We start from the raw sequence: 25262 nt of genomic DNA on the forward strand, positions 1-25262 counted from the left end.
GAAAACACAAACACTTGTAGCTGTAGAAGTAAATTTGAAGGTGGGAATGATGAAAGAGCTACTAGTGTTGGTGTAAATTAGTCACCCCCCTTAACCCCCCCCAAAGAAAAACCAACAACAATTTATTCATACCCAGAGACTCAATGCTAACATACTAGCACTTAAATTGCATTATAATTATTTTAAAACACCTTGTGTGGGTCCGTTTCTAAACCCCCCCCGTCTTCAGTGAACGAGCCGCCGACCTTCCACCGACCTCAAAGCAACCTGCGGACGTTTGCAGGAGAGAATTTCGTCTTCCAGTTTGCTGCGTCGGACCCCGAGGGCTCGGAACTCCTCTTCCAGTTGGAGGCTGGGCCTAACGGGGCGGTCCTCTCCCCTGCCGGCCTCCTCATCTGGAGGGTCCCAACACATCCCGAGGAGGGATTGAGGCGCTCCATCCGATTCACGCTGTCGGACGAGTGCAACGCCCAGAGCACCTTCAACGTGGAGGTACAGCTGGAGCAGAAATAAAAATACAAAAGAAACATTATAAAAAAGAAAAGTATGACTCAGCAGTTTCTCTCTTTACAACACAACAGATCGATGTGGTGCCATGCGGGTGTCAGAACGGAGGTTCATGCGTGACCGACGTTAATTTCCCAGCTGGAAGCGGGAAGTACCTGTGTGTTTGTCCTGAAGGGAAGCAGGGCGACCTCTGCGACGAGGATGTGGACGAATGTTTGTCATCCCCGTGTGCAGTCGGAAAGTGCGTCAACACAGCCAGCGGGTTCAGATGTGAATGTCCTGCAGGGCTGAGAGGTGAACAGACTGATCAATACCTCAAACTAAACTAAAAAGCGGTTCTGTTTACTTCTTTAAAAGCTTTATTTGCAGGAATGTAAAATTTAAAAAAGTGATGCCTTTGATTGCACACGTTTGTGTATTTTTGCAGGTAAAACATGCCTGGAAGACATCAACGAATGTGAAAGGAAGCTGTGTTTCCCAGCAGTCCAATGCTTCAATAACTTTGGCTCATACACCTGTGGACAGTGCCCCAAAGGCATGCTGGGAAATGGGACAACATGTACAGGTAAGCATAAGAAAACACATGTTTTAGGTAATGTTGTCTATCTTTATGTTTTTGTACTCTATGGGCAAGTAAAGAAAATGTTTATCTGAAAACACTTAGTTTTCTTGTTAAGTTTTTAGGTTTTGTATTTTGTATGCAATATGAAATATTTAAATTTATGTTTAATTAATAAACTGACCTAAACTTGTGGCACAGGCAGCAGCTCGAGCAAAGTACAATTTTGCCGCTTGTGCCGAATGGTGTTTAATCATGTTGCGTTCTAATTCATAACTCCTTCATGTGAACACGAGGGGAGAGGGGTTGGAGGTGTGTTTCTGGAGGAGAGCGGAGGCTTCAGTATGGAGGAGGTTTGGCCAAACAGAAGTTTGTTTTGGTTTCATGCTGGTGCTCAAGGGTGACATCTACTGGATCAAAAAGTTGCACATTCTTCCTTTGAATATCTAAAAGGAATTGATTTTTAACAAGTTTGAAGAGATACTCACAATCTGGTCTCCAGTTGTAAGATCTGATAGTCGGAGAACATAAAACACTCTGATCATAACATCATGTGAATCAATTGAAAACGTAAAAACTCTCTGCAGGTTTTCTTGGAAGAAGAATAACAAACAGATGTCAGCGAAGAAGTTCAGTCCGAGCCAAAAATTCCACCTCGTATTTAATCATAAAATCGTCTGATGAACAGTCAGAAACTCTGACGCAAGAACATTTTCAAACGTTTGACATGTTTAAGGAACGTTTTTATTCAGTCAACTGCAACAACTTAATTTACAAGGAACTTATTTTAGTGCATACATTTTATCCTGATGTGCAAAGTGAAATAACTTCTAACCCAAAACACAGAATCTCCTGAACACACATCAGACATGTATCTGATCCTGCAGCTCTTTGAGATTCTGCAGCCAACCTGTGGCGTCCAAAAGTGAACATTTCTATGAACTGATCCAGTTCCCGTCACTTCCTGATCGCATGTTTCTGTGGGAGGCTGCAATGTTGGTTCCAGCATTCTTTGAAAGTACTTGCATTCAAGGGAATGTTTTCTCCAGCTGCTCACAGATTACCTTAATGGCTTGATAATGTTTGTTTGCAGACGTGTGCAGAAAGTCACAGAGGAAACACATCTAACCGTCTGTGATTCAGAAAGGTGGTAGCTGTTAAACACCTGCAGTAAACACCTCTCAATAGATCTGTAGACAACCGGTGCAGCGCTGCAACATTTGTAGGTTTCTCTACACGTTTGTTTTCAGCTAAAGGTTAGTGACTATCTGCAGGCTTTGAAGTATTCACATGATGACTTATTGTCACTGTCACTTTTGAGCTTTAGACTCATGAGGACAAATCCTTGGATTTCCTCATCCCCCTTGTTTAACCGCCTACTCCTTAATCCTCTCATGCAAAAGATGTTGGCTTGTCTTAACTTTATGCATCAGGAGCAAGTTATTTAATCTAAGTGCTCTGAATGCAAATCTGTTTTTCTTAGTATCATTACATCTGCCAACAGCTGTCAAAAGAAAATACCCCCAACAGTGATAAATTTAAACTTCAAGCTAAGGCTTGGCCCAAAGGAATCAAGGAAACTTTATTTATTTCCAGTTTAGCCTGAAATCAAAGACAAGGATCTCAAACTGAACACAGAAAAGAGACAGCAAACTCGGAGCAGATTCTTTAAATCGAATACAAGACATATGCTAACCATTGCTGTTTGATATGATTTGCAAAGCATGCGATACACGGCAAATGTCTGTGAGAATCTACAAATACAGCTGAAACTTTTACTTAAAGAACAAGAGAATAACTCTTCGTCATCTAATAAACAAGTGTAAGACAAATCAGCTTGGCAGAAAACATTTAGTCTGAGTATATAAAAAAAGTCACAAGAGTCAATAACTCAGAGTCACTGGACTTAAACGTTTTACGACGATGTAATCTGCGTCTGTTGAATTAGTATCATGTAGAAATGTTGGCTGTGGAAACTCGAAGATAAATCAGAGTCAGGTTTGACTGGCTGCCATGTCTGCAGCCTGTCGTCATCATGAGTGTTTCCTGCTGTGATTCTGGCTTTAAGATGTGTCGACAGGCCGTGAGTGGTAATCGTGCTTCAATGAGAAGTCGTTTTCTAAGTCTTATCTCTCGCTGGGCGTCCGTCTTATCAAGAGAAACCTTTTGAACTTTCATGGTTAAAGTCAGCCTTCAATTGTTGACCTCTTTGCTGTTGGTTCACTGCCATGTGGGTGATGTAGATAAAGGCATTATGAAGGCAATCCTCATCCAAATAATCTGCGTCTTTCCTCCTTCAACAGCTGTCAGGCCTGTCGCCGTCTCCCCCACATCTGCTTCGAGAACCACAGTCTACAAGATACCAGATGTTCTGCTCCAACCACACAAAATAAAGACACACACTTTCCGGAAAACCTCAAGTGGTATTTCCCAACAGACGAGGGATGACTCAAGGAAGTCGAGCCTACAAAGTGACCCAAAACAACCACAAACTAAGACCACAACTGGGAGGCAGATTCCAGGAAGAAGCCTGAACCCGGCGCAGACCAGAGCTGAATCTGACAGAAGCATCGCAGCAGTTACCCCGATCGTGCCGCAGACAAAGACCAGTGCTTTGAGACAAACCAAAGGAATCCAATTTAACCCGTACACGTCCACCACCGACACTTTCAAGAACATCTCGGGGATGACGCCAAACCAAGCCGAGCCTGATCAACCAAAAATCAGCAACACAATCACCAAGACATCCGCTGTAGCCCAGCCTTCTGTGAATGGCAGGCAACCTTCAGGTAAGCAATGTTTGAAATGTGAAGACGTTGTAACAGCACAGTTGAGGAAAACATGAGGAGAAAACATAACAGAAGAACAGTTTTGGTTTTAGTTGCATTGTTGGAAACATAGCAATGCAGAAGAAACTAACTGGGATTTATGCACACACAAAAATAATCCCTACTTTGTGTCTCTCAGGACCGGCTCAGTCACCGGTCGTGAATGTGTCGGCTACGTGTGCCAGCAGGCCTTGCTTCCCCGGCGTTCAATGCATCAACCGCAGGCCGCCACACGTTGGGTACGTGTGCGGGAGATGCCCTCCTGGCCTCCATGGCAACGGACGCGTCTGCATGAAGAATGCCAAGGCGGGTAAGGGATCTTTCAGTTTTGTTACCAATGGACCTGCAGCTCTGATGACTAGCTGCCCTTTCCCTGGACTCCACTCTATAGTTTTGTTGTGGCGCTTGTTTCTACTTGTTCTTATGATTCTCTGGTTTCCTTGATGCATTTCTAAATGTTTGTCTTGTTTAGAAATAACATCACTTCCTGCAGGAGATAAATCAGCTACAGTGGTTAAAGGCTGCTGGGGAGCCGTCTGCACTGTTTGTACTTTTTGCCTTTTGAGTCATTGCCTGAACATAAAGTTTTAAAAGAAATGTACCTAAGGTTATTTCCTCTTTGAGACTGAGACGGTTGCTAACAGCTCAGAGGAGACAGTTTCATTCCAGCTTAAATCCCTTTACTGTTGACTGGTTTGCCTGGAAAGTCACAAGGCAGAACAAAGTGTTTTTGCAGATGAGTCAGTCCGTCTAAAACAAGACATGAATCACTTAAAGCAGTTTGCAATAACATTATGAAGAGTTCATGTTGCAACCTGTTTCCTTACATCCTAATGCATTCTCTTTTTTCAGCAATATGCCATTATTGAAGGCCAAAGCCCATCTTTGGGCTATTCTTAAACTTAACACATATGAGACATATTCCAAATTTGGCACTTGGAGTTGCCCTTACCACATCCCCAACCGTGCGACTGTGACTTAGCCTGTTGAGCTACTAATCTGATGATGCCCTCACTGTCGTCACCTTCTGTCTTTCCTCAGCATCCAACCACCTTCCTCAGCAGCAGACATTAGGCAAGACTAACCGATCCCCGTATGGAGGCAGCAGCAAAGTCTCCCAGCTCCACTTGCCGAACTTGCCCTCCCGACACGGCATCAGACACCTGTCCTTGTCCGGCACCAGAGCGAGCCGAGATAATTCTCCGAGGCAGGTTCCCGCCTCCGGCAGGGGAGGTGGGACAGGAAGGAGAGAGGCGGTCACTGCTTCAAGAGATGTTAGCGCCTTCCATGTCACTGCAAATACTCACACCACCCGCCACAGCACCGACATCAGATTGGACGCAAGGACAAACGCCAGCTCCAAGGATATGATGGTTCCCCGTGTGACAGTCTCCAGGGTGAGTTGACCTTTTCTCTTCCAAGAGTAGTGTCTTTATATAAGCGTTTAAAAACATCTTTATGCTTTGATTTTCTGCAGTCCCATGAAGCTTTGACTGGTGATTCATCCAGAGTTACAGCGCCCATTCCTCGTTTGTCAACTCAGTCGGGGAAAAGTCCGCAGTCCAAACAGACAACCCCACCCCAGCTCAACCATCTGTCTCCGGCCCAGGCCAAACCCTGGACTCCTCAAAAACCAGTCCTCCCACTAACGGCGGCCCTCACTGCTTTGTCCTACTCGCTGTCTGAGTCGGAGTTCTCTGCAGATGGAGATGAAGCTGAGCCTGGATCTGACGGTCCAGAGATGCTGCACATATTCCCGGCTTTGACCTTTACATCGCCAGGAAAGACGGTCTATAGCAGCTCCCAGCCGCAAAGAGCCACCTCCAACCCTCCGGGGGTTAGGAGTGCTACGACAGCGGGCAAACAGCTGACCACCTGCACTAATAGACCGTGTTTTCCTGGGGTTCAGTGTGACCCAGCGATGGATGGAGGTTTCACATGTGGGAGGTGCCCTGCAGGATACATCGGAGATGGACGACTCTGCCGAGGTAAGGCTGCACGTCTTCAGTTTGATGTTTATCAGGAATTCAGGAGACAAAAAGCATCTAAAATTTCAACAAAACTATCAACCTCCTCTTTCTCCTCCTCCTCCTCTTCCTCCCTTCCTCCTCCTCCTCTTCCCCTCCTCTCCTCATCATCCTCCACCTCTTCCACCTTCTTCTTCCCCTCCTCTCCTCTTCCTCCTCCTCCCTTCCTCCTCCCTTCCTCCTCCTCCTCTTCCTCCTTCCTTTTCCCCTCCTCTCCTCATCATCCTCCACCTCTTCCTCCTTCTTCTTCCCCTCCTCTCCTCTTCCTCCTCCTCCCTTCATCCTCCCTTCCTCCTCCACCTCTTCCTCTTCCCCTCCTCCTCTTCCCCTCCTCTCCTCTTCCTCCTCCACCTCCTTCCCTCCTCCTCCTCCTGCCTTCCTCCTCCTCCCTTCCTCCTCCACCTCTTCCTCCTTCCTCTTCCCTTCCTGCTCCTCCTCTTCCCCTCCTCTCCTCTACCTCCTTCCCTCCTCCTCCTGCCTTCCTCCTCCTCCCTTCCTCCTCCCTGCCTCCTCCACCTCTTCCTCCTTCCTCTTCCCTTCCTCCTCCTCCTCTTCCCCTCCTCTCCTCTTCCTCCTCCACCTCCTTCCCTCCTCCTCCTCCTGCCTTCCTCCTCCTCCTCTTCCTCCTTCCTCTTCCCCTCCTCTTCCTCATCATCCTCCACCTCTTCCTCTTCCCCTCCTCCTCCTCTTCCCCTCCTCTCCTCTTCCTCCTCCACCTCCTTCCCTCCTCCTCCTCTTCCTCCTTCCCCTCCTCTCCTCTTCCTCATCCTCATCATCCTCCACCTCTTCCTCCTTATCCTCCACCTCTTCCTCCTTCTTCTTCTCCTCTTCCTCCTCCCTTCCTCCTCCCCTCTTCCTCATCATCCTCCTCCTCTTCCTCCTTCCTCTTCCTCTCCTCTCCTCATCATCCTCCACCTCTTCCCCTCCTTCCTCCGCCTCTTCCTCCTCTCCTCTTCCTCCTCCTCTTCCCCTCCTCTCATCTTCCTCCTCTCCTCTTCCTCTTCCTCCTCCTCTTCCTCCTTAGACCAAACTTAGACCACTCTGTGTAGGTGGGAGTTCATTATGCAACAATTTATGGTTTGATTATTTGCAAATGATTATCCTGATGTAAATGTTCCCTCAGACTCATAAATCAGCTGACCTCTGTGTTTCCAGCTGTTTGCAGACACATGTGTGGGAGGAACATGGAGTGTGCCGCACCAAATACATGCCGCTGCAAACCAGGCTACACTGGATCCGACTGTCAGACAGGTAAATAACTACCAGCTGTTATTCCGCTCTGCACGTCTATCAGGTTTACATTTTCATTTGATTTCCTTTGTATGTTTTGATTCATTGTTCTTAGCGATCTGTGAGCCGGCCTGTAAGAACGGAGGTGTTTGCGTCGCTCCGGGTGTGTGTCAGTGTCCCGGAGGATTTCATGGAGAGACCTGTGAGGAAGGTATATTTCACCTTTATCCCGGTTTTATCCAATCGTAGATGCTTTTGATGTTTTTTGACACAGTGGTTTAATCAGAGATCTATGCATCATCTCTTAGCATGGGGAAGTAAATGATAGTTTTCTTAAATGTTTGTAAAGGATATCATGAATGAGCTTTGCGTCTGTGCAGCTCTGTGCAGGTTACCATGTGAACATGGAGGCACCTGCGTGGGACTGCAAACTTGTTCCTGTCCTTACGGCTTTGTCGGACCTCGATGTGAGACCAGTGAGTTCACAGCTACTTTAATTTCTTGTTTTTCCAAAAATATACTGTTTTCTAAATATCATTTTTTCCTTATTTAGCTGTGCTTGATACAATGAGTGTTCTGTGTTATTTTTAGTGGTTTGTAGCCGCCACTGTCACAACGGAGGCCAGTGCGTTTCTCCAGACGAGTGCAGATGTTCTGCAGGGTGGACCGGACCTTCATGTGAGACTGGTGAGTGTGTTCTTCTGTTTCTGTTTGTATTTGTGAGCTTCTAACCTCGTAACACTGATGCTCTCATCCGTCTCCAGCTCTGTGCTCTCCCTTGTGTATGAACGGAGGTTCTTGCGTCCGGCCGAATCTCTGCGATTGTCCTCAAGGCTTCTACGGAGCACAGTGTCAGAATGGTAAATGTTACATACAAGTCAATGAGTAATTTGAGCTATCATTGAGTTGTTCCTAAGTCAGGGACATATAAGGAAGTCTGAATCTTTATGTGTTCCTCTTCCAGCTGTCTGCAGTCCTCCCTGTAAGAACGGCGGTCTGTGCATGAGGAACAACGTCTGCTCCTGCCTGCAGGGATACACCGGCAGGAGATGCGAGAAAAGTCAGTCTTCCTCCTCCTCCTCCTTCGACCACTTCATGTTTCTCTTCATTGTCACCTTATTATCTCACACTGTCGAAGTCTTTTGATTCTTGAATCTAGAATGTTCACTCCTTTCTTAAGCCTCCATCCTGATGTCCGTCTTCATCGTCGGCCATCGCTCTTTAACTCTGCCATATTTTTTTTGTCCTCTTAACGGTTCTGAACTTTCTTCAATACGCTTTAAATTCCTACTATTAAAGCAAATCTCTCTTCCTTCCTCCCTGCAGGTGTGTGTGAGCCCATGTGCATGAATGGCGGCAGGTGTGTCGGCCCAGATGTTTGCGATTGTCCGTCGGGTTGGCGAGGAAAGAGATGCGATAAACGTAAGTGCCAAGATACAAGAATCGGATCAGAACAGATTTTATTTTTACATTCACTGCCTCGTCGTTCTCCCTGCCAACCTGTCAGATCCCATAATGCATCAGGGTGAACACCTGCATAACTGCCTTTCAACGGCCTCTCAGAGGGAAAAGTCCAAAATGTACAAAAAAATCTATCTGTGCAGAAACTCTCTGGAGACAAACACACTTATAAAGTAAGCCATAAAATCCTTAAAGGGAGTTTTAGGCAAACATTTATCCTTCCCATGTTAGATCATTTAATCTATAAGCAATCTAAAAATATTGGAAAGCCCACCATGAGACAAGGACACATCTTTAAACCTCCAAAAACAGAACATTTAGCAGATCATCATCCAGTGAGATATTTACAGTTAACTCATATTTCAGCACTCAAATTAGCACGTAAACTGTATGAAACATGAGCTGTGGAGAGGTTTGTGGTGGATTCAAAAATATGACTCTTGAGTTCTTCAGAAACAAATGAAGGAACAACTTTTCTGAAAGGTTTAGAGTCTCTCCGTCCTGACTGCAGCAAATCAATGAACGTACGTCTTTTGAATGCAGAACATTTTGTAGTGCAAAGTTTATAGTGTATTCAAAGTGTATATGCAAAGTTTCTGACTTTGCAGGGCGGGTTTAGGTTTATGTTTTGAGTCGTGTGCCTTGAGATTGGCTCTGATGTCGAGGGTTTTTGTCTTTCAGGCAGCTGTCTGCAGAAGTGTCTGAATGGCGGGGAGTGTGTGGGTGCAAACGCCTGCCACTGCGCCGCGGGATGGCAGGGCACGCTGTGTCAGATCCGTGAGTATCCCGACAAAATGCACAGCAACACATTGATGAAAAATGACACAAATATCTGGACATCCCTCTGATGTCAGCTTTGCTCAGGACTGGTTTGTTGTTGACCGTGTTCTTTTCTATTTGTGTCGTTTCTCAGCCATCTGTGAACAGAAGTGTCTCTACGGCAGCCGATGTGTCCGACCAAACGTCTGCGCCTGCCGGAGCGGATTCTCAGGCTCACTTTGTTCAAAAAGGGTAACAATCCTTAAACGTGCAGCCTTTCTGAAAGTTTAACGGAGTTAGTCAAAACCTTAAAGACACAATGCAAACGAGAAATCCTGCAAACTTTTAGTCAGTTTGACTCTCGACGTTCAGATTAAGGACTCATACAAGTTGTGAGTCTTAACTTACAGAAAGCAAAAACACAAACATTTCAGTTATTTTCACTGCTTCATTTTCCCCAGCTGGCCTGGGTTGGGGTTGCATGTGTGAGTCTTGCATACTTGCATACAAAGAAAACTGGAAACACGTGCAAAATGCATCCCCTCTCATGAACTGACGGCTTACAGATGAGGACGTATGGAGGCGCGGCGAACTAAAGCTGTGCAAAATACATTTGGACTGAGAGTCTGCGAAGCTTCAAAGAAAACCAATCTGTGCAAACAAACGTGTTGTGTTTGTATCTGGAAGGAGGAAAAGGATACAAACTTTACATCTGTATTACGATGGGGACTTTGATAGCGGTTATAGCGAGATGCAGCAATCTATAAGTGAAGCATTTTCAGTCTATCTGTGATTTTAACTCCTCATATTCTTGTGTTTTTGCAGCTCCCGATTTCCCAAGGCTGATTCTCTGATAAAACCAGCAAACACCAACGATCTGGATTTCAAAAAGCCTCAATCAAACCTCCTGATGACCTTCAACCGTCAGCACAAAACATCATCCAAAGACAACTCTCTGAACTCTCTTTACTGTGAAATTTAGAATCGTCTGTGTATCCACAAATGAGTCCATCTGTGCAACAGCAGCAACAAAAATCTGGAATCAAGGGGGAATAAAAGTGAAAAGCATCAAAAGATCTTTTAATGTAAATCTTGAAAACAAAGGTCTGTGTGTTTATCTGATAAAAATTAAAGTGTACAAGGCAGCTGATGAGCTTGACAGATTTAGGCTAACAGTTTCCCTTTGCTTCCAGTCTTTGTGCTAAGCTAAGCTAATGAGACGCTGATTCCACTGCTGCACACACACACACTCTGCAGGAGATTACAACCTTCCAAAGTACGAAAGACATTATGCAATACTGTCTGCAAAAGTGTCACGCTTACCTAAACCAAAAACATCGACGTCTTATTGATAAGTGCTCAAAGTTTGACCACATCGAAGCAGCTACTTTAAAACCGCTTTGGATGTCTTCTTTCCAACCAAAGACTTCCTAAATGAAATTAGAAAAAAGGTTCATGATCCGAACTTTACAAGCAGCTGTTGTGATATTTACTATAGATGACTTCCTGTTCAGGCTCCAACACCACAAACACAAACCTCTGTACGAGTATTTATTTATTTGGTTGTTTTATATTGTCGCATATTTCTTGTTGTATATTTCTTAATCACTGTATTATCTTTGTTATTTCTTATTCAATCTTTGTTTACTGGTTTTTTTGTAAGAAAACAAATAAATATCCTCTTTAAGGTGCTGTTTCTTTTCTGACTTCTTATCTCTGAACAACAACACATATATAGAGTCTTACCTTTTGTTTTTCCACTTGTGATGAAGTCCTCTAGTACCCATAATCCTTTGTTAACAGCTGTTCATGTAGCCAAAGATCTCCAACATGACCACCAGTTGTCGTCTCCTAACTCCTGAAAGCAAAGATTCAATAAAAGATGATGAAGTTGCACTAAGTTTGTATTTTTGACACAGAGTTTGTTTAGGTCATGCTTTTTGGGTTGTTGATGTTTGACTTTGCTTCAGGGGCCAGACAAGTTCATGGCCAGCGGGTCGGGGCCACGGGGGTCCTCAGGGCAAGGAAACGGGGATTAAAAGATTAATGAGGCCGCATTAGCTCTGCACCAATTAGGATTCCAGCCTTTCGCTGACTCCTGCATCTGCACGGGCCAAAAACGACTGAGCTGTTTCACTATTTTACTACCGATAAGCGGTGACGCTGGAGCAACAGGAACGGCCCTTTGTTGATACTTGTTCAGATTTCTTTACAAGCCTTTGTCAGTTTGCAAGTAAATAAATTAAAATCAGGTCTTTTAGAGTTCAATAAGGGCAGGATATTTCTAAATTAAGCAAGAAAAATTGCATGAATCAAACTCAAACTATATTATTTTGACCTTTTGCATGCTTTATCCGGCATGCAGGCAACATTTGAATCACCAGTCTTACATATTTTTGTTGCTGGAGGCTGAAAAATATTTAGCAAGAAAGCTCTGAAAATGATCAGTTAGGATTTACCGCCCTCTAGTGGCAACAATAGAAATGTCAGCACAGGACGTGTTGATGAAATTAAAAGCTCAACAAGTATAAATCTCTGATCTTCATGATTGGCTGGTTTTAATTAATTTAAAATTCTGGATTTGATTTGAATGAAATCTGCAGCCTGGCTTTAACGTCGCTCCAAGTTTTCATGCAACACGAACATGAACACGCATGAGATATTTATAACCCTCCCCAAAGATGGCACTGGGCAAGGTGGAGGAGGAGGGGAGCGTGTGTGTGTGTGCGTGCGTGCGTCTGTGTATGTGTGTGTATCTTGATGGGCACACACAGAGACAGGACAGGCGGCTACACCTGGACTGTTCACTCAGTGAAAGATCAGAGCCGCCGGCCAAAGCAACAAGGTTATCCTCCATCTTTACTGGACGCCAACACACGGGAAACAAACATACACACACAAGTTATTAGTAACCCACAACATCCACGTGTGTGTGTGTGTGTCTGTGTGTGTGTTTTCTTTTAACAGAAAAAGTGCAGAAATGTAAAACTAAAATAAACTTAAAACTATGAAATGGTACAAAATTGGCTCGTAATTTTAACTTTGCAGCTGCAGAGGTGGAGCTCATGTGGGAAACTTAAGGATTATATTCAAATGTTATTGAAAATATTTGTATCTTTCACAAACGGTTATGAAATATTGTCTTAAATAATCATTAATGAGATAATTTTCTCGTGTGATTGACAGAAAACCTTAACTGACCCCAGGGAGATTTGTCATAAAAACATAAAACAGATCATTTGAGTCTTAGCAATATGGAATTTTTAATTCTGAGGAGCACGTTTTATTGTTGAAAAAGAAAAAATGATTTAATTTTCTTTGCATGTTTTGAATGAAAGGAAAATTATATTGATCACTACAGAAATAATAATATCTGAATCTGATTTTCCTTTATTTTCAAACAAAAAAAAATTATGTTAAAAAAAAATCATGGAAAAAAAAAAAAAAAAATCGAAATGATTCATGCACATGTTTTGTCTTGTAAGTAAACATCTGCATGTTGGACCTGAAGTTGTCAGTATCGACCTTGAAGCCTCAGATCAGTGGAGGCCTAATTTAAACCTGCAGACCACAACAGGTGCCCCCCCTCCCTACACCCTCCTCCTCCCTCCCTTTAGGCTCCACCTGTCCTCTCTTCTCCGCAGCGGGCTGCCGACCCAGAAAGCAGCCGTCATTCATTAGAAATGGTATGCGGATCCGCCGGGGGGCCGGGCGGCACAAACCCCCTCGGTCACCGGATCGGCGGCAGCTGCTCGGCCCCCCGGTGCTATTTTCACCCTCAGGATAAAGTGATGTGCAGCCGCGGCGCGCCCGCACGGTCCCAGCTACTCCAGTCCGAGCCGAACAGAGCCAGGATGAAGTCGACCGGGAGCGAGAGACCGGCGCAGCCCGACGGATTCACCTCAGACCTGGACGATATGGATAGCGACAGCTCCGACGGAAAGTCCACCGGAGGCTGCAGCCCGCGCGCAGAACCGGGGGAGGTGAGCGGAGGCGGTTCCCGTGCCGGAGTAACGAGGCGGAGGAGAAGGCGGAGGCGCAGGAGTGACGGTGGGGACGTGCGTCTCCCCGGAGTGAGCCATCAGAGGCAGGCGGCAAACGCGCGGGAGCGGGACCGGACACACAGCGTGAACACCGCCTTCACGGCGCTCCGCACGCTCATCCCCACCGAGCCCGCGGACAGGAAGCTGTCCAAGATAGAGACCCTCCGCCTGGCCTCCAGCTACATCTCCCACCTGGCCAACGTGCTGCTGCTGGGGGAGGACTGCCTGGACGGACAGCCCTGCCTCCGCTACCAGAGCATCCTGCACGGCCCCGCCGCGCTCAGACCCATCTGCACTTTCTGCCTCAGCAACCAGAGGAAACTGGTGAGACGGATTTTACACCTGCAGCGGCATGCAACATACGACTCAGCCCTTCTTACTGTCATGTAGAGTGCAAACAATGTTTTTAATAGAGAAGGAGAGATAAAAAATCTGCTCCATCTGTATTGAAAGTAGAACATATCACTCCAGCTGTGCAGGACGATTCCCCTTTATGTTTGAATTACAAGTTCAGGTGCAGAGTTGGGAGAGTTTGAAGTGATTTGTGTTTGACCAAAGCTGCACCTGTTGGTTCAGTGATTGACAACACCAAAGGAAAACATGCAGTGGAGGTTCAAAGGTTTAAAATAAGTCTAACAGACACACGCCTCACACTGATTGGACCTACATTTAAAAAGTTTTTTTAGCAGTTTTAGGTCAAATCTTCCACAGTGAATTCAGAGACGAATGGCAAATCTGATTTATTAAAACAGAAAAACAGAGAGAGGGAAAAGGAATTGAAATAATAACAGGGGAGGACAAATCCGTTGACGTGATGTTTACGACTAAACTTCCAGTTAAGGGTCGTTTTTAATCCTAAGTACAGCTGTGTAGAAGTGGATCAGACGTGTTTACAGTCGTTGATGGTGTTTGGCCGTCGCCTCTGAGTTATTAATAGAACAGAAACTGTCACAAGATCAGAAATATTATGTCACAATGACATTTTACAAAGCAGCAACTGTATTTACAATTTTACAGCAGCTGAACTTGACTGCTTTCACGGCTCTGCAAACTTTTATTTGTCAAATATAAGGAGCGGAAATCTGATGTATCTGCATGTAAACAAAAGATGTAAATCAGGTAGCTGAATGAGGGATACTTTTACATCTAAAAAACATGTGAGGTGTGTTGTTTTTAAGGGACTGTTAGACCCTGCTATGCATCAAAACTTTGACTTAATTATTAATTTCTGATGTATTTAAAGGCAAGGTGTAAAAACAATGAACGGTTAATTATTTAAAACAATAAATCAATAAAATAAAGATAGGAAAAAATGGATGAAAGGTGCTAAATTAAGATCATAAAGTTTGTTGTTGGGATGTATGCTTTGGTGCTTTCACTGAACCGTGTTTTGTGGTAAAACTGACCGTTTCTCTGCGTCCACAGCTCAGAGATGGAGGGAAGCACTCGGCTGCGGTGTGAGGTGAGGCTGCTGCGGTCAGACGAGGACTCCACCTCCGTGTTGTTTACACCTGAAGGACTTTGTACATAAACATAAATTATTTATTTTTGGATTAGAGTAGAAATCAGATTGAACACTGAGAAGCACTTTCTGTTCACATCCGTCCGTGTGCCTCTGAACCTCTTGTGTTTTGGTTGAGCTGTAACCTGAGCCCATGTGTAAAGTTGCACCTGATGGGGGGGCTATTTCAGTCCCACCAATAGTATAAACTACCCCCCCACCCCCCACCCCGACCTCATGTCCAACGCCTAAAAAAAAAGAAGCTTTGCCACCTTCAGTCCCATGAAGGAAACTGAAGAGCAGCTCCTGCAGCGGTCGCTGTCAGTTTAGGGACATGAACGCTGCCTTCAGGTGCTGTCAGAGATATCAGCATCATGCAGGAGCACTTTAACGGTTTGTTAACTTCTCTATCGCCCCCGGTGGTGAACAGCTGACACAGCAACGCACACAGAAACTGTTTCGTGAACTTATTTTTCACAGCCGCTTATTCTACTTACACGACTACTCAAACTGCACTTCTGTAACGTTTGCGATGTTTAAGATGCAACAACCGTTCAAATCGAAGAATTACGCAGCCATATGAGCGATAATTACAACGCCATTCCCTTTCCTTTTTAAATCTCAGAACTAAGCAGAGGATATTACATGAGGATGTTTTTTTTGTTTGGTTTGCTTAATCGAGTAATTTAAGACGAACTCAGGGGAAGATTTGACGTAGCTTTACATTCAGATGGTGCATCCTTGAGTCCTTACTTTACTTTTCAGGACGCCACACGGACTTGCAAAGAGCTGTGAATACTTTTAAACGCTCTGAAAGCCAATTAATGGAATGAGAGGAAGTATTGAGTTTACGTTTGAAAATGGTGTGCAGAAAAGCTTTCTGGGGAGAAGATGCATGATCAGGGGCGTTCTCACATCAGTTCACTCTGACTTTCTGCAGAAGTCGTCTGGCAGTAGAAACTCTGGATAAAATCTGAGTGAGAAATACGTCTTTTTGCGTTCACACATGCAGCTCCACGGTGAAAACCTCAGGAGTTTTGTGCAGGTGTGAACAAGGCTTTTATGTACCTGGAAAACAGGAATATATAATTTACCAATTGGGTATTTAGCCAGTTTTGAAGCTGAAACTTCCCCAGAAATAAGCAATTAAGTTCAGAATTCAGAAACCAAAAACTGACTGGGACGCTACTTTAAATTGATTAATTTTTCATCTTTTAGCTGTTTCCTGATGATTTGATTTTTGCCTGATGAAATATGATGATAAACATCAACGGTGTGGTGAAATGTTTACATTTGCAATCTTGCACAATCTCTGTATCACTTTAAAATATATTTATAAAGTCTGGAGAGCACAAGAACGAGAGATTCCCCGGCACAAAAAGGAGAATATCTAAACCAGTTATTCACGCAGATCGTTTGACATCTATGGATGCAGCAGGTAAAGATGAAAACTCTCACTGGAAAATGTTGCACACTACCTCAAACCTGCTCTGAATACGAAGGCCTACCTCGAAATCTAAAGTGTGACACGACTGTTTAAACTTGAATATCCGACAACTGTGTCCTTTGCACATCACAAAAAACTGAGAAGCTGCTTGAAGAAAAATGTATTTTTGTACAATAAAAATGAAAACATGTAACCGTCCTCTCTTCATTCATTCCCCCTGACGCTCAGTTTTCTTTTCTCGCTCTAACCTTCTCTTGAAGCCGCTCTATCTCCTCAAGGGGCGTTTAAGAAGTCTGACGGTCCTCAAAGGTGTCGGAGGGGGGGCCAAGTCTTGACAGCGGAGATCAGGTCCTGGGGAAGGATACATTAAGTGATGTAACTTTTAGTCAATCATCTGATTCAGAAATTGTACTGGATTACTTTGAGAGATCATTTATGAGCATGATTTCATCAAACTTTGTTTCAAAGCTGGACCAAAATTAAACCTTTTTGAGTTTTTGTTTCAAAGACAAGTTCAGTTTTGTTCCAATTTTTCTATCTTGCAGCAAATTTTTGTGTTGTAGTCAAGACCACAGTCCCAGACCGGGACATACCCTAGACCAGAACAAGACATTTAGGGATCGAGAAAGTCAAGACCAAGGCAGGACGAGGTCGAGACACAACCAAGACCATAAATACCTCTGAAAAACAGCTGGTCAGTGTTGGTCTTGATCCGGAGTCACCCACTCTGAGACCGAGACAAATCCAAAGACCAGACCGATCTCAACTTCTACAATACTAGCAAATAGATCTTCAGAATAGCTTTATTCACTCGTTCTGTACTTCTGATAAAGAAGCCGTGTTTGAAACAGATAAAAGAACAAACTGTTTTATTTTGGTGCAGCTGCAGCACGTCGTAGAGAAACAATATTTAATAAAGACGCAGAGAACACAGGGGTGGTAACATTTCAATAATCTTTATTTCATAAAAAAGTCAATTGGTTTGTATCAGATTAAAGAAAGTAGAAACCAATAATAATCCATTAGCTGGCGAGGCATCTCACAGAGGGAGGAGGGGGCGTGTCTTCTGACGGCGCGACCAGAGCCACCTCGACACGCGGTACAGGTTTACCCGAAAAGTCAAGAGAGAAGGCGAAGTGTAAGACCCGATAGGAGCCGAAACATGAGCTGGGCGAAAATCATAAAAACAAAAAAAAGGGGGTGGGGGTGGATTTAAAATGAAGAAAAAAAAACGTTGGCAAAAAAAAAATGTGTATTTTTTTTCCATCGGCCTTGAAGTCGCACGACAAAGACGCAACTTTTAAACAAATCTGGGTTCAGATTTGTTGAGGCAGCCGTCGAGATCACATGGAATGTTTCATCTCTCAATTACGACAATAATAATAAAATAATATCAAAATAATAAAGAGGGGAGGATTTATCGCATCGACCTGTAACAGGTGACGAATCAGGACCGAGCCCTTTTGTCTGGAGTTAAAAATAACACTTAAATCTGTTTGAGAGGAGGAACAATGTGTGTTTAGGGGATAAAGAATAAGTAACAGGAGGTAGAATAGAAAGAAGGGGAAAGACATTTTACTGCTCCTGCTGCTACTTATAAAAAATAAAATAAAAAGTAAAGAAAAGAAAGCTCGTCTGGCGTTGGAGGCGTTTAGTCTGTCTCCTCCTCCTCTGATTCAGACTCTGCAGGAGAGAAAAACAAAGCAGTAGACATTTAAGATCAGGTCATGACTGGAGACTTCTGCAGAAAACAATAAGAATCAGATATTGGGGCGCCGGGTGCCCAGTGGTTAGTGTGCACGCCCCTAAGGGAGGCTATAGTCCACAGGGCGACCTGTGGCTCCTTTGAAAAGGTGGAAAAGGAGAGGATATATTTCCATTTACCAAACAGTCCCCTGTGGTCTAAATGAAACATCTGTGCTGTGGTCAAAATATAACATGAATCAAGCACCAGAGTAGGTTTGTGACCCTGTATAAACCAGCTCTCTCAGAAAGCTCCGTTTTGGTCTCTTTAAATGCAATTTTAAACAGAGTAACATTAGCATATTTGAACACACAGGTGACGCTCTTATAAAGGCACTCCCTCATCGCTGCTCACGGAGAGGGAGCGATCACAGATGTTCCTGCTTTGACATGTCAGAATATCTGCAGTGGGAAACATTTAGCGCCTCAGGGAGAACGTCAAACAGATATGTGGGTGTTTTGTGTTTCTTTTTTTTACCTTCCTCCGCGTTTTTCAGCCACTCGACAAATTTCTTCATCTGCTCGAGGAAGAAGCTCTTCCCCTTGGCAAGGTGGGCCTCGTTGTACCACTTCAGTATGGCCTCTTCACTTAACACATCCGCTGTTTGATGAGAGAGCAGGAGAGAGTTAGAGCTCGGCAAACGTTATTTTCAACATGTGCTAGAGAGACTTAAAATATGCCTCAGTTAAAAAGCAGTAACAGCTCTGTGTGAAGTTCTGCTTCTGGATCTGGTTTTTTAAGACGTTAATAAGTTCGAAGCATTTTTAAGTCCTTCAAACAAACGCTGCACTTCCTTTTTAAAAGCTTACAAATCATTCTGTGCAAAAACAAGAGGCTGAAAATGTGTTTTTGTTTTAAATGACACCGAGCATGAGAACAACATTTTAATATCAGATCAGGGAAATGCTGATACTTCTTAGCATCAGATGCTACAGGGTGTCATTGACACAAAAAAAAAAACCTAAACGGGAAGTTGTGGTTTGTTAGATTAGTGGGTATGGACCGATGTGACACTGACCTTTGTAGAGCAGCACCACGATCTTCGGAAAGGTCTTCATGAAGTGGATGTTGTCGTAGCAGTACTCCTGGATCTTCAGCATCAGGCTGAGCTCGGAGAGACCCTGGGAGGTGAAGGCTTTCAGCAGGAGGCTGTATTGCTGCAGAAACAAAAACAACAGGAAGCTATGTTTGTGGTCCTGTTGAAAAGTTGTATTCTGTTTTTTTTGTTCTCGCTCATGTCCGTGTCTACTTTCACACCTTGCATAACACCACATTAACAGTTTTGCAGTGTGAAAACTGCAACATGAAACACTCGGCTCTGAGCTCTGCTGCACCTAGAACAGAACTGACCTGAATAATCTTCATGTTTGTGATAATAGCGCTGACAAAATTCTGTGTTGCATCACTAAAACCCCGGTTGGCAGGCAGGTCAATCATCAACTTCTATTAAGTTTGAAAGTCAATTGGAGGCGTAAACTGTGCAGGTTTTGTTAGAATTACTGCAGTGCAAAAAGGTCTGCACACAGTTTGCATTTAGAAGTTGCAACTGATGATAATTAAAATCACACTTTAGCCTCATGTTGGAGGTCACATGCTGCTGCAGCTGGCGACAACTAAGCACCTCTGTAACTTTGAGTCTACCTCGCTGCAGAGTATGGTTACATTGTTTTGTGAGATGCATGCCATGACTTTGGTGCAGGAACCTCCGCATTAAAAACTATTACATTAAAGACGTATTATAGGACAGTTTTTGAATTAAATTTGTATGAAATGCAATTCATTGAAGTCAAACCCTCTCTAAGTATCCTGTATTTGATTTAAAAGTTTATTTTTTTTACATCTTGAATACTCGTCTCCGCCCTCGTAAATCAATCTGAACTTGTTTTTTTTTTATATAAACATCAATCCTGCTCTGACGATGTCATACTTTAACATTTTTTAAAACCTGTCAGGACCTGCAGGAAGGCTCACAATTATTGCCCAATCACTGTTGATCCATTACAAGAGGATTAAGAGTCCTTTTTTGTTTTTTAAAGTGCCTTGAAGGTCTTGAAACTTGTTGCAGCTTTACAGTCACTCTTACCTTCAAGTGTTTGATGGCTTGTTCGGTCACCAGCTCCTCCTTCTTGTTCCACTCCACGCAGCTCATCACGCTGGTCCAGATGATGCTGATCATGGCCTGCTCTGAGAGGTTGGACTTTTTCATCTCCTCTTTGGTGAAGACGATAATCTAAAAAACAAAAACGGAAAGCAGGGTTGAATCATCAGCAGCCAAATCATGTCAGGTAGTAACAACCAAGCATCTGCAGGTAGTTTTCAACGTGGCTAAAATGGTTCTGAAGTGTTGTTAATCAGCTGAGTGACTCATTGTTTGGCCTCCTTTGTTACTGGACGCTTAGGTACTTACAACATGAGCTGCTGTGCGTCAGCCACATACACAATAATTATGTAACATTGCAACAAGTGAAATTACGTCAATGAGGGTGCCAAAATCTGCAGCCAAAGAGGAACAACATAACCCTAAACCCTGCAACTGAATCAAGTCTAACAGCTGAATTAAAGCCCATAAAGTCCAAATCCTGCAGATGCAAAACCAGCAACTTGTGTGGAAGAATGAGATGAAAATAAAAAGACTGTTTGATGTTAATTTGCAGTCCTGTAGGTGTTGTTGAAGCTGCAGCCTCACCTCCTTCTGAGGATCACCACGGGCCATCTGTTCCTGGAGCTCCTTCTGCAGCTCCTTGCGGGCACCGATGGATTGCTGGTTGCGGGCAAAGTCGGACAGCTCCTTCAGCCCGGCGTCGGTGAAGTACTTAGAAAAATGCTCGCAGCTCCGTTTGTTGGCAGGAAAGAGCTCCTGATGGGCAGAGATAGTCAGAGTTCAAATATCTGATAGAAAATCAGAATCAGCAGGACAAAACTCCAAAACTTTATTTTTCTGCCATTTCAGATTACAACAGTTTTTTTATACCATCAGTCTGTTGTCCATTCCGACTTTGCGGAGACTGCCAGCGACTGAGTTGATGTCCTTCTCAGCGATCCAAGTTGAGAACAGCTTGACCGCAAAGGTTGCAGATACTCCTAAAAACAAGACAAAACAGGTTGATGTTAAATTACGGGGAAAAAATCCTGATGTAGAAATAAATCGCTTTGAAATCCCATTTTTTTCTAAGATAGTACAAGAGCTGTTTTTTTAATTATCTGAAGGCAGATTATAGCTGAACAAAGTCTTTCCGTCGAGTTTCTGCTCACCTTCTTTGACGAGGTTCTCGTTGAAGAGGCTGTTCAGGATGGAGGCTGATATGTTGCCGTTGCCGAGCAGGATGCCGGTCAACATGGCCAGCTTGTTGCGCTCAGACTCGGTGAATCCTTTCAGAAACAGCAGCAACTACAGAGAGACAAACGGGCCCAGATTTTACACGAGTGTGTTAACACAACATCTTCGCTTTGATTGAACATTATAGATTCTGATCATGTTGATCACAGGTGAAATTTCTGAAAACCTGTTTCGTCTGTCCCCTAAAAGAATAACATGCTGAATTTTATCGCCATCAAGTTCAGGTTGTTGTTCGCTTCACTGCCTGTTGTTGCTGAACATGTCAAACCAGCACAACAAGTTTTTAGCTCAGATAAAATAAATATTTAGACCGCAACGTTCACAACAAGTTCAGCACGTCTCTGTTTCAAACACTCACCTTCTTGATCTCCTCTTCGAAACCCTTCTCCAGGTACTTGTAACGCCTGATCAGCTTGTTAAAAACCTACAAGGGAGAAAAATCACCAATAAGTTCTCTTAATGATTAAACAATCTCAAAATAGAATACTCTGTGGTGGTTTTTCAGTGATTGTTGGAAAGCAGCGGGCCATGATTTGTACCTGAGCGTAGGCTTGCATGGTCTCCAGGTCTTCTTGTGCCGTAAAGAGGCAGAACTCAGTGCGGGTCATGTCCTCAGATAGAGTCCCGCCTGGGGCTGCACAAGATAAAAAAAAAACACCAATGAGTCAGAACATGAGATATACGCTTTCATAACAAAACATAGACTGAGTAACCTCGGCCATCTGTTACCGCAAGGGGCTACGGAGGCTCATCGGCAGCAGCCGCCATGCTGGAAATGCTGTCTCACCCTAACTTTCAGTCAACCTAATGACAGGCTGAGAGCTGGAGCTGAGGCGGGTTTTTCTGAGCGCCCTTGTCTTTTTTTCAATTGTTTTCAACAAAGAGAGAGCGTTCACAGCAGAAAGCGCACGCCTGGGGGAAAATCACAGCGCCCAGTGTCTTTTTAGCACCGGCGCTAAAAAAAAAGATATTCCCCGTAGTTTTGCAGCCTATGGATCCTGTATGTACGCACATTCACTGCTGCTCTGTGTCTGATCGGGGAATAAACGATCTCAATTTTTTTTTTTTTTTTAAGTTGGTTATACAGCTGCCCTTGTCAACAGACTGTCATAGAGACGGGATCGACGTGCAGCGCTTTTCTTCTCAGCGTACAAACGCTTCATGCAAACCCTCCCGAGCGCACAGCCAGCGCTTTTCTGCCACCAAAAAAATAGTTAGGTAGACATGTACCCAACAATGCCCGTTCAAAATAAATGCAAAGAAATGTAAATCTTGCACTCGTTCATTTTATAGACATTTTACCTGCTCGTCACAATAACACTCTTCAAAAGTTTGCACCCTATCCCTTTCATGTCATGTATTGTTTTTCCCCCTCGAGATTAAAATGCTTAAATTTCTTGAGAACAACTCACCCAGCATCCCGCCGGCCACCAGGATGTCAAAGAGTGTCTCTGCATATCGGCGGTAGTCAAGCTTGGAGCCAGAGGCATCAAGGAACTTCGCGACCGCTTCCAAATCAGAGCCAGTTTGATTCAAGCCTTGTACGATACTTTCTTGAAACTGAGAAGGTTCAAATCTCTCCTTTTCATCTGTGGGAGAAGAAAACAGGAGTTAAAAGAAAGAAGAATGCAAAGTGTGTTTTCTTAATATCAAGGACAAAGGCAAATACAAACCTCTTTTCCTCGTTTTGAAACGCTGGCCGGTAAGCGTTGGCTTCTGCTGCTTTTGATTATTCATAAAAGACACCCTGAAAAAGGAACACAAAGTTAGCGTTAACTGAAGTTGAGCAGACGGCACGTTGACACTTGAGAGAAGAGTACACAGAGTGCACTTTCATTAGGTTTTGTTGTTCCAGGGTTTGGGTGTAACTTGGGTGAGATCCACGACCATGTCATCATAAATTATCCTTGCATAACCCAAGTATGACAATTCAGTTTTAAGACAAAGGTGTACCTTTCTGTTTCAGCAGCATTAAACCAAGGAAAATAAAATAATCTGATTCAGTTTTTATACATCAGCATTATGTAATCAAACTGGCATTCAAAGGGTTAAAATCCTCAAAATGATTGAATTTTTACTAGTTTTGAGATATTTGCAGAAAAAAGCAGAATATCTATAATAATAAATTGTTTTTAATGATTTAAGAGTGTAGTAAATTAATCTGATGCCTGAGGGTTACAAATAAAAATAAAATATATTATCTTTATTAAACATTTAAATCAAATATAAAGTATGTTTCATCATACAGAATTAAGTCAAAACTAAACAGTATTATACTCTTAATAAGGAATCACTACATTTTAAAGCTATTATCCGTTCAAACATACAAAAATACATTTTAATTAAACCGACAAAAGAGCAAAAGGATAAAAATCAAACAAAAGGTGGAACAATAGATTTACACGATTACTGAGATTTACCAGGAAAAATTAACAGTTAATGCCTCATAATGGATGTGTATTCAACGTAGACATGTTTAAGAGTAAGATTAGTCAGTATATTAAAAGTATTGGCTTGAAAAACACGCTGGTTTTCCAAACTACAGCTCGCTAATTGTGGGTTAGCACAGCATGCTAACTCCGGGCCTCACCATGCGTCGAGCTGTGTTCGTTAGCCGGGCCTGCTAACTACCAACCAATATCGGTTATATTACAAGATAAACAACTGCTTAGACTTTAATTACAAACATGAGGTGTTGACTTCTTAAAAACTCAGCCTCCTGTCGACGTGTCATTAAAAACGTTAACGTAATAACGACACCGCCTTTAAGTATTTGAGCGAGAGTATGGCTAAAGCTAAGTTTAGCCAAAGCTTAAGCAGAGAAAAAACTAATTCCAGCGGTTAAAACATCAATGTAAACTGTTAAACACGACATTTTAACGTTTTTGTGATTCGACTGCGGTGTAAGATATCATAAAGATGGAGAAAAAACAAGTACTCACCGAAATTAATGCAGATAAAAAACGGTAGTGAACCAGGGGAATCAGTACAAGTGACGATTCTCTCAGCGGTCCAAACAAAAAGACCTGCCCGTCAGGACTTCCGCAGGCTCCGCCCACTGCGCATGCGCAATTCGAGGGGGGGATTTCCGTTCCACAAAATAGGAAAAACAAATGATTTTTTGTATCTACGGAGCCCTTGAAGTCTCAAAATGTTAAAAACAATATATTGTGCGCACAAAATCTAATTTTATTGTTTCTGTATTTATTGGAAGTGATGTATGTGGTTAATTTTTTTTTTTATTCTCTTTTTATTTAATGTTTTTTTTTTAAATTAAAACAGAAACAGGCAATGGGAAAAAAAATACAAGGAAAAACTCTAAACATAAATTATTCAGAGGCTATATGTTCCCAAGCCTGCATGCAAGTTCCCAATCAATAATAACAATAAAAATAATAAATAAAATAAAAAACAACAACAAAAATGAAGAATACAATTCATGCATCCATGTTGTCCTAAAATATTTTCATGTTATGGACTGACAAGCCCCTTATTGGTGCCATAGATAACAGGACCACATGCAAAATATTCACAAATATTTAAAAGGGGTTGGTCTGGTGTAAACCTCCTTGGTTAATGTGGTTAATTTAACAGAAACATTCAATGAGGTAATTTAAAAATACAACAATAACTTACGCTACATTTTTAATTTACAAAATTGAAATCAATATATTTTGTCTGATACTTTAAAGGAGCAATATGTCACTCTGACACCTACTGTTTAAAATGGGTACTGCAGTCCAAATTCAAAACATTTGAGACCGCTCTCCCCCTGCCTCGTCCTCTTTAGAGTCGATGCTCATGCAGGCTGCCATGTCA

General features: G+C 43.1%; 3 protein-coding genes across 3 annotated transcripts in view; 2 read left to right on the forward strand and 1 right to left on the reverse strand.

Moving 5' to 3' along the window:
• si:ch211-246m6.5 (von Willebrand factor D and EGF domain-containing protein) overlaps positions 1-11058 on the forward strand; it is a 28180-nt gene extending 17122 nt beyond the window's left edge. The window contains exons 17-33 of the mRNA XM_061032791.1: positions 230-492; positions 582-801; positions 935-1072; positions 3370-3855; positions 4034-4204; positions 4936-5291; positions 5372-5882; positions 7077-7172; positions 7267-7362; positions 7532-7627; positions 7743-7838; positions 7916-8011; positions 8116-8211; positions 8478-8573; positions 9294-9389; positions 9526-9623; positions 10197-11058. Of these exons, the coding sequence (XP_060888774.1) occupies positions 230-492; positions 582-801; positions 935-1072; positions 3370-3855; positions 4034-4204; positions 4936-5291; positions 5372-5882; positions 7077-7172; positions 7267-7362; positions 7532-7627; positions 7743-7838; positions 7916-8011; positions 8116-8211; positions 8478-8573; positions 9294-9389; positions 9526-9623; positions 10197-10217 (3032 nt within the window). The 3' untranslated portion in view covers positions 10218-11058. The remainder of the gene's footprint in view (positions 1-229; positions 493-581; positions 802-934; positions 1073-3369; positions 3856-4033; positions 4205-4935; positions 5292-5371; positions 5883-7076; positions 7173-7266; positions 7363-7531; positions 7628-7742; positions 7839-7915; positions 8012-8115; positions 8212-8477; positions 8574-9293; positions 9390-9525; positions 9624-10196) is intronic.
• Positions 11059-12995: 1937 nt separating this feature from the next.
• si:ch211-246m6.4 (basic helix-loop-helix transcription factor scleraxis) lies at positions 12996-15271 on the forward strand. Its single transcript, XM_061032891.1, has 2 exons — positions 12996-13738; positions 14840-15271. The coding sequence occupies exons 1-2, from the start codon at positions 13055-13057 to the stop codon at positions 14873-14875; spliced, it is 720 nt and encodes a 239-aa protein (XP_060888874.1). The 5' UTR covers positions 12996-13054; the 3' UTR covers positions 14876-15271.
• Positions 15272-17302: 2031 nt separating this feature from the next.
• Positions 17303-24524, reverse strand: LOC132959457 (eIF5-mimic protein 2-A-like). Its single transcript, XM_061032465.1, has 12 exons — positions 24386-24524; positions 23117-23190; positions 22856-23032; positions 21983-22077; positions 21802-21867; positions 21359-21494; positions 21078-21187; positions 20793-20963; positions 20190-20336; positions 19125-19263; positions 18584-18706; positions 17303-18045 (listed from the first exon to the last, which is right to left on the reverse strand). Exons 2-12 carry the CDS (start codon positions 23178-23180, stop codon positions 18014-18016), a joined length of 1260 nt encoding a protein of 419 aa, XP_060888448.1. The 5' UTR covers positions 23181-23190; positions 24386-24524; the 3' UTR covers positions 17303-18013.
• Positions 24525-25262: the final 738 nt, after the last annotated feature.

The sequence above is a fragment of the Labrus mixtus genome, chromosome 24 (assembly GCF_963584025.1).
Source record: "Labrus mixtus chromosome 24, fLabMix1.1, whole genome shotgun sequence".
Lineage (NCBI taxonomy): Eukaryota > Metazoa > Chordata > Actinopteri > Labriformes > Labridae > Labrus > Labrus mixtus.